This window comes from Hibiscus syriacus, unplaced genomic scaffold (genome assembly GCF_006381635.1).
Source record: "Hibiscus syriacus cultivar Baekdansim isolate YM2019G1 unplaced genomic scaffold, ASM638163v2 tig00111715_pilon, whole genome shotgun sequence".
NCBI lineage: Eukaryota > Viridiplantae > Streptophyta > Magnoliopsida > Malvales > Malvaceae > Hibiscus > Hibiscus syriacus.
In genome coordinates, this window is record NW_024063160.1 from 2,527 (window position 1) to 11,399 (window position 8,873).

Sequence of the window (8,873 nt, forward strand, 5' to 3'; positions counted from 1 at the left end):
CAGTTAGCTGAAAGCAATCCCTCCAATCTGTTGTGGCTTAACTCACAATACTCAGATTCGGATAAACTCCAAAGTCCTGTTCTAGAGACCCTGAAAGCTGGTTGTATGGAGTTGAACTCAAACGAGCTTGTACAGTTCCATAAGCTCTTTGGGACGCGACCTATAAAACTGTTGAACGAAAAAGTTGTGGCTTTGCACCTTGACAGACGTGGTAGGCAACCTGCAAAGTTGTTTTCACTAAGAAGCAGTTCTGTCAAAGAAGTGAGGTTTGCTCGTCAATATTTCCTTGTTTTAAATGTGGATAGTTCAAAACCGGAGATATTAGCAAAAATTGATATGGGTTGTTCAGAACTGGAGATATTAGCAAAATTCCACCACCAAATTTTAGTGTTATGCTTTGGCCAACTTTCAACTTTAACAGTGAAGGAAACAAGATTACATCATGCAATTATGAAACGACCCCCTTTACAAGTTCCACCATTCGTTGTCGATTACATATCCAATTACTCCAAACGGAAGCTGCATAAAGCTTAACATAATGCAAGACTAGCGCGGCACATCACATGAAGGAAAATTGAAAGCAAAGCGCAACTTTTTATTAATCCATCCTAAAGAAATTAATGTCTTAACTGCAACTCAGGTAAAGCAGAACGCTTTTTGATCAACTCTCTTCATTGTACAGATGATTCCTAGTCTCATTCTCACACAGGAGCAAACACGAACAGTAAATTAACTATGGTTACATCTAAAGGTGATTTGACAAATAATGGGCACGAGCAAACTGATTTAGCTGTAAATGATTCATTCGCATGTCGTCTACAATTGCCACTCTTTACGGATATCGAAACTGTAGTTTATCTCCAAGTAGCACTTGCTATCGTCGTCGACAAACTGCAAACAGAGACAAAGAGTAATGAAACATTCAGTCAGGCTCGTGCGCTCAAAAATCAAAATTGTACAGAATTTCAACTATGTTTTCATGTCTACAACATGAGATGACCCAAATTTGAATCCCAAAATCCTGTTTCACATTGATCCAGACAACTTATTAATGGGATCTTTATTACTGTATTAATTCTTGGACAATAGGGGATCATTGATGTAGCATTGTTCAAGATCTGAATCGATTGTTAAGGGTCATATTTCTCTGGAAGTCTGTATGCTGAAAAGATCAATATTGAGTTTTTGTCTGGTGGTGAAAACTGGATTGAAAATAATGATTTCCTCGTGTGTGTATATATACATATATGAGAGACACCATCTGACAAGAAATCAAATAACAATAGCAAATTAAGTCAAAACCTTGTTATAATAAAAGCAACACAAACCAGATTCAAACTAGCCCAAACAGATGGACGATGGACAAACCAGATTTATACTAGCCCAGATCCATTTGTGCAATTACGGTGTCTAACTGATAACGGAAAAAAGATTATTGTTTATTTTACCTTACTTCTAGCTGAATAAAATCCTCTACCAAAAATCCCAGATGGAGTTGTTTCTTCAGATATTTCATGGATGTAAGGCTCTGCCTGGGGGCTGAAGGTCCCAATCATCTCTTTCGTGCTATCAACTGGTAAACAAATTCATCGAGAAGAACATCAAACCTAAAGTTTATATAAAAGAATATAATTCTTCCATACGAACTACACAGAGAGAAAAAGGAATTACCCTTGACACCAGTTTTCCAAACCGTATTAGTGTACTTGATCCCGGACACAATATTGTTGCTCACTTGGAATGTGAATTGCAGGGTGTATTTGCTACCTTCTTTTAAGGTAAACCACGGACCTTTAGGCTTTCCGTTCTCCGGAATTGGAAGTACCATATCTGGCCTACCAGGTGATATGATTGCAAGGCTCAGGATCTTAACATCAGGTTCCACCTTTTCTATACAATCATAAACAATGCATGCAAATGTGAGTATACAAAGACGGGGCAAGCTTTCTTCTTTTCTTTCTCCTTAGATTTTTAAGTGCTTGCAACAGAGAATGGAAACTACTGAGGAGACCAATGACAACACTAATGCTCTAGATAGCGCAATTATGCTCTACCGAGTACCGACTATGCTACTTTTGAACTTGCTAGCTAAAATCATTTATTGCACTTCAAGATCAGTTTCCATTCTATAAATACATCATATAAACTTCATCAACTGTCAAAGAAACCATCAAGTTTCAAAGAATAGATATGTAGAGTAAGAGAAGTCAAACCTCCAAGGGAGTCGAAATCCACGGTCCCAAGAAGTTGTTCCTTCCACCTCCTTAAGCTCTCATCATCCTGAATCCTCAAATTCAAAGAAAATAAAAGAACAGCGCTAAAGGAAAAGCGGGGAAAAAGAACTGGAACTGAAATATGAAGGAAGAGATGGAGCAAACCAACCTTATCCTTTTCGAGTTGTTCTTTGAGGGTGCACTTAGGGCCCAACTCAATCTCCCTCTCTTCATCATCGTCGTCTTCATCTTCAGTTGGACAAAAAGAACTCTGGCTGGCTTTTCTACTGAACCCAGGGTGATGTCCTTCAACGTTATCACCGTTAGCAGGCATCTTTGATGCTGTTTTTGTCTCTGAAGCTTCACTGTCAACAACAGTCCCATCTTTGTCAAACCCCATGCTCTTGGAACTTGGATCCTCACCAACCGCCATAGACATCAACAGCCCATCAAACAGGTACAAAGAGAAAAGGGGCAAAACTCACTCACCAAGAATATATAATACTAACATAGTTGCCCAAAGCGCAAAAGAACAGAAAATACAAGCCAAAAAATGCCACTAGGGTCTACGAAGAGTCTCAGAAGAAAACAACAAGAGTTGAGGGGAATTCCAATTCAAAACAAAATTATAATAATGGTATTAAAAAATGGGTCTAAGAATCACAGAAAGGTAAACAGAAACCAAATAGGAAGAAAAGAATAGGGTAACCCTTCAAACAAGAAAAGACACCAATAAAAACAAAAAATAGAGGGAATGGGTAGCAAAAGAGGAAGATGGGTTCGTCAAAGGAAAGTTCAAACACTCAAGGAAGTCGTGTGGTCATTCGAAAATATGTATATTCGTGAAACGAAACAAAGAGAGCGAGAGAAAGGTGGAGAGATCGTGAAGGTCACTCCTGCACTAGCTTCCACGAAGATCACGATTCAAGAACCGGCTTTTCGATTATTAAAATCTCTTATTTAACAGGACAATGCTGGAGATAAGAGAGATACAGCAGTAGAGCCTAGATTGCCTAAACCCTTTGTTTAATATATGGATTTTTGACCTTTTTTCAGAGACAGATATACTGATCGGAATAAAGGGGGGTAAAATGTACTAATTAGAATCGCAGTACTTCTATTTTCTCTGGTAGACTATATAACCTATGCTAACTGCTCTTGACCCTTTATTTATTTTACCACGGACCTAGTTTGAAGTGTTAAGACTTTGTGTACGCTGAATCAACTCTTCGAGCCTCAAGTGGTGGTCCTGAATTTAATGTCGTACTTGCAAATGCCAACCCTCTGGATCAGTTGTCAAAGTCGCTTCACACAGTTTTAAGACTTCCAATTTCTATGACAATTATGACTGGGGTGAGAATTTCGAGGAAATTTTGACACGCTTCGAGAATGGTTCTTTTCCAGTACTTTCCATTGTTAAGTCGTAATCTCATATCAGCATTTCAACTTGTTACTGGAATGATTGATGAATCAGAGATTAATCGGAAGGATTATGCATGACTAACGTGAAAATAAATGTCTGCATGGTGTTATTCTTAATATTTTCTGATTCATGGATAACAGTGGGATCAATTATGCATTGTTCCAGAAAATACCCATTTTTGAATTCGTAATAAATCTTAGGCGAGCAATCCCTCTCCTGCTGTCTCAACTGCTTTCCTCTGAATTTTATAATTGAATATTGATTAGTGATGAGCTGGTTTGTGTTGATTGAGAAACCTACTCTGGACGTGAGAAAAACAAATGGTTTCTGCACATTGCTCCCATCTCTTTCTGTTTGTACAACAACCAACATTCATTCATTCAACACCTGCATTGATATGGAGGTATACAAGTTTCAACCCTGTTTAAATCTCATTGCATTTTTCGATAGAGGGGGTTCTACCATCGTTATAGATATATGCAAGAACACAACTAACCTGCGTAAATGGTAGAACAGTTTCCTGTCTGAGTCCATGCTTCCCCTAGATGAAATTCTAGTTGGTTAAGACATTAATATAGCTCGTCCTCCACTACCAGTAGTCCGCGTCATTTTAAGAATGGCGAGCAGGTCATAAATAACAGCAATAGTAAGTAGCCTAAACTCAACCATGACTCAGGTACTAGTCCTAGTTCTAGTTCAGTAGTTCTAACGATAATAGATGAGGAGACACCTTGAAAGACGATGAAACAAATTACTTGAACCAGTGAAAGCCATTCGTATGATAATCTTCGAGTAATATGATGTTGTCCATAAATGAATACCCCAAAATATAAGTTTGATCCACGCATGAAAATAAAAACTTTCGTAACTGGTCTAACTTAATATTCAAGTGACAGTTTTGTGATAATTAGATAATATTAATGATCAATATAACATTTCAAACATAAGTGACTAAATAAAGTTTATTAATACTTTAATGACTATTCCCTGTTTTACCCTTAAAATGACAACAATTCAATGTAAAGGAGAGAAAACATAGCCAAACTCTTGTTTTTGACGGAGGAGCAAATAGTTGTGATGGCGGAAGATCTGGTGCTGGATACTGCGATCAGAGATTGGGTGCTGATACCTCTATCAGTGGTGATGGTTCTCATTGGCATCCTCCGCTACTTTGTTTCTAAGCTCATGCGCTCCTCTCAAGTTCCCGATCCTAAGATCGTCAAAGAGGGGTATTTCTCTCCCAGCTCTGTTATATATAGAGAGAGACATACATATATAAAGAAAATTCGATAAAGATAAATATGTCTCGGATTCATCGATTCCCGATTTTCTATTTCCAGGCAAGTAATTGTTCGGGCTCGGAATTTGCGAGCTGCTGCTAATTTTATCCCTCCCAAGTCCTTTCGCTCACGTAGGGTTTATTTCAGCAATGAGGTTAGCTTTTTCTTCTTCTTCTTCTTCTTCTTCTTCTTTTAAATCTTCTATGACCATTATTTTTACTAGTAATTCCTCTTTTTTTTCGAAATTTGTCTTTAAATTTCTTCTTCTCTTGTTCAGAAGCTTATTATGCTGTTACCAGATTGCACATTAGCAGTAGATAAATTATGATTTTGTTGGGATTGCAACTAGTCGATAGACTATAGATCCGCTAATATTAAGCTTCGTTAAAATCAGTTTAAATTGATGAAAATGATCCATCAAGTGTATGTTCTTCCCTCTCAGAAAAGGATAAACTAAAGGTAATTTTGTGGCATTTTGTAGGAAAATGGATTACTGTTTGTCCCCAAGGGGCAGGCTCAAAACGCTCAAGCTCAAATGTTCTCTGACCCTAACATGGCTATGGATATGATGAAGAAAAATCTCTCTATGATTATACCTCAGGTATTTTATGGTGCTTGAACTTTTGGTTTCCGTATGCTTTGGTGTAATTGCTCATGATAGAGAACTGACTCTTTTTTTTAAAAACTTGTTGTTGTCAGACTCTCACTTTTGCTTGGGTCAACTTCTTCTTCTCTGGGTTTGTTGCAGGTTTGGCTCTTTATTACTGATTTCATTCCAAATTTCTGAGTATTTCCCCTTTCATGCTACATTTGAGATTGAATTGCAGATCTATTTACAAAATTGATTTAATGCATCTGATGTACGGAATTTGCCAATGTTAACTCTTTTCCTATTAGATTGGATCTGTTCCATTTTCATTCTTTTTGCATGGTGATGGACATAATCTTTTGTTGTGTCATAACATAATCAAAGTCTAACTTAACTGAACACGTAGTGGTATTAAGCTTTTTATTTATTGATACTGTTGTTCTGTTGGTAAATGGTAATGTGGTTGTCTCTTCTATTTGCTTTCTCGTTTGCAGCCAAAATACCCTTCCCATTGACTCAAAGGTTCAGATCAATGTTACAGAATGGAATTGACCTTAGCACAGTTGATGTGAGCTACGTTAGTAGCCGCTCATGGTAATGGTCTTATTTTGTATGCAAGAAGCTTTACATAAATGTCCTAATTGGTTTTTCTTTCTGAGCTCTTCTGTTTTTGAGAAATTTTTTTGACTAAGTATTACACCAATTATTAACAAATTCTTTAATGTCCAGGTATTTCCTCAATTTGTTTGGTTTGAGGGGTTTATTTAGTCTGATTCTAGGAGAGGAAAATGGTTAGTATTGGAAAACAAACTTCCTATCATGTTTTATATTAGATAGCAATCGGAAATTTCTTCGGCTCTTGGATTTATCATCTCTTGTGGGTTTCACTACAAAAGTTGTAGTTTTATTTATTATTATCATTATTATTTTTGCAGCAACCGATGATACACAGCGTATGATGCAGATGAGTGGATTTGGCTTTGATCCATCAAAGGTATCAATTCAATCTGTTTTATGTTGAGTGTTACAGCTTCAAGAAGTCTTAGATGTTTCACATGGTCTTATATTAGTCAAAATCCTGTTATTTATGTCTTTAATGGAGATTATTTTCCTTAAGTGGCATGTATAGTAAGCAAATTAGAATTTTTATTTTAGTAACACTTGGGTTTTAGTCTAGTTTAAATCCTTTTGCAATACTTTGTTTCTTAGGGTTGTTTTGGCAGATAAGTTTAGGATGATGCCTTAAAAGTTATTGAGTAGGGAATTTAGAATAATAGTTATAGGTTTCAGCCTCAGAGTTTGAACAATTTGTCTTCCAAAGAGTCCTTGAGCTTAGAATTCGATTGGTCCTACAGGCAACAAAGGTTTGCTACCTTTTACAAATACACTTATGAGTTATGACAAGTTCTCTACTTATTCCCAAATCATTTTGTTGATGTTACATTTCTTGAGCATGTAACTTGTATAATGTTTGCCCCACGATCTTGGAGGTGGGAAGATGTTTGATATTGTATCCATATATATATATATATATATATTGTGGATAAGCTTTGTGCTTGTATTATATCCAAAAATTAAGCAGTGAACTGCTACAAGTAAGAGCAAGTAAAGAATCTGTACATGCCCCTTTACAACCAATTAAGTTATACCACAAGCTAAACATAATTGTCTATTTACAATATCCATCTTTTTTATTTACGAAGAGCTCTTTATTTATATCTCTTAGGAGAATGGCTTGTGGAATATATATTAGATTCATCCTTACATGTGGGAGAGACATGGCTGTTAAGCTTTTTAGCCAAGGGAAAAATGATTGCTGTTGCTGTTGGCTGGCCAGTTTGTTTATGATTTGGTCTTGTCCGCAATACTTTCTTGTCAATTAGAAAAATTGTTTAGAGAGGGAATTTGGCATTCCATTCCCATGATGATGTGCCCAATACTGCACCAGCAGTGTGCTACCTGCTATTGTGCTGCCACAATCTTTTGTGCTTCTGATTTCTGTGCTGCTTGGGTGCCTGATTCATATAGGTTTGTGCTGATGTGCAAGCGGGTCAGGCTTTTCATCATTTCCATGTTCTATTGCTTCATTAAAAAATCATGCCTGTCTCTCTCTTTCAGGCATTATTGTGAATGACCCAACTTTTTAGGCTAGAGCTTTAGCTTTTTTCTCCACGACTTTAGTAATTGCCCATGATTTTGGGGTTTTGATATTTACCTGTTTAGAATCTTTGTGGTAGGAATTTCAGCCAATGCTTTTCTCAAGATCACCAGGTTGTGTCCCCCTTCCATTTTGCTTTGCTTTGGGGTCAAATCAATAGCGAAAATGATTATAACTACATGAAACTTTTAGTTCAATGAAAATGAACCAAACTGTTTTTGTGGTTGATATGGTTTAAATTTAAGAAATGAAGATTCGTTTTCTAGATACTGCTTGGGAGGCATTGCCTTCTTCATTTGGTTGATATATGGTTTAAATTTATAAAGCATCCTGTAAAGAAAGCCAGAATAAAAAAGATTTTGTTTTATTTCTTAACTTTGCCTGCGACCTAATCCTTTGATTATCATTCTTATTAGAGTCTGGGTGCTGAGAAAGATGGTCTTGACATTGTCCAACATGAGTGGGCGCTCCCTAAGTTTGAGCATCGAGCTGAAGCAGTGTTGAGAAAACTCACCATGTGAACACCTTTGGAACATATAAAACAGCCGTCAGAAGAGGTTGGTTTGAGGTGAAGCTTTCCTATTAGATGAAATACCTTTAGAACCCATGATTTAGGCTTAGACTCGGGAAAAATTTGCACCATAATTTTTTATGCCTTTGTCCACTTCGTTTCCTGTGAGATTATAACTAAAGAATTAATAATCGTCATCATGTTGTCTGAATTCTTTTAAGACCCAAATCATTATTGTTGCATTCGGCTGACTTTATACCGGTGATCCGAAACTTTCTATACTTCATAATATGAATATCTTGTTGGCCCATACCTGGTAAAAATGTTCAGTTCATTGCCAGCAGAAATCTTTAGCAGGCCTCGGTTATTTCTTTGCAGCAAGCAAAAGCAATTTCATTTCACTGCCAGTAACGTTTGAGCATCGGTCCTGTTGATGGCCACTCCTCGTGGCTTTCTGAAAGCATCAGCCCAGAGGCCACACAAAGACCGAACAATTTCATTGAGTAGCGTTAGCCTTGGTGGTACTAATAATTAAATCAGTAACTGGTAACCAAACCATGTTCTCCGACTCATGGAAAAATTTTGTACCAAGTAGTTTTGCACAATACGGTAAAGATTTTGAAACCACCTTCAACAATCAAATTACAAACAGCCTGAAACAAGGTAGACAAACAATATTATCAAATCTGATGACTGTCA

The 8,873-nt window shown here is 36.9% G+C and overlaps 2 protein-coding genes across 2 annotated transcripts; one reads left to right on the forward strand and one right to left on the reverse strand.

Annotated features, from left to right (window-relative positions):
- Nucleotides 1-816: 816 nt before the first annotated feature.
- Nucleotides 817-2,809, reverse strand: LOC120168157 (rho GDP-dissociation inhibitor 1-like). The gene is made up of 5 exons (XM_039176976.1): nucleotides 2,383-2,809; nucleotides 2,214-2,280; nucleotides 1,672-1,890; nucleotides 1,449-1,573; nucleotides 817-891 (listed from the first exon to the last, which is right to left on the reverse strand). The coding sequence occupies exons 1-5, from the start codon at nucleotides 2,650-2,652 to the stop codon at nucleotides 817-819; spliced, it is 756 nt and encodes a 251-aa protein (XP_039032907.1). The 5' UTR covers nucleotides 2,653-2,809.
- Nucleotides 2,810-4,681: 1,872 nt separating this feature from the next.
- LOC120168225 (ER membrane protein complex subunit 3-like) lies at nucleotides 4,682-8,430 on the forward strand. Its single transcript, XM_039177020.1, has 8 exons — nucleotides 4,682-4,865; nucleotides 4,977-5,070; nucleotides 5,398-5,517; nucleotides 5,616-5,664; nucleotides 6,000-6,099; nucleotides 6,235-6,296; nucleotides 6,441-6,499; nucleotides 8,080-8,430. The coding sequence occupies exons 1-8, from the start codon at nucleotides 4,714-4,716 to the stop codon at nucleotides 8,182-8,184; spliced, it is 741 nt and encodes a 246-aa protein (XP_039032951.1). The 5' UTR covers nucleotides 4,682-4,713; the 3' UTR covers nucleotides 8,185-8,430.
- The last annotated feature ends 443 nt before the right edge of the window (nucleotides 8,431-8,873 follow it).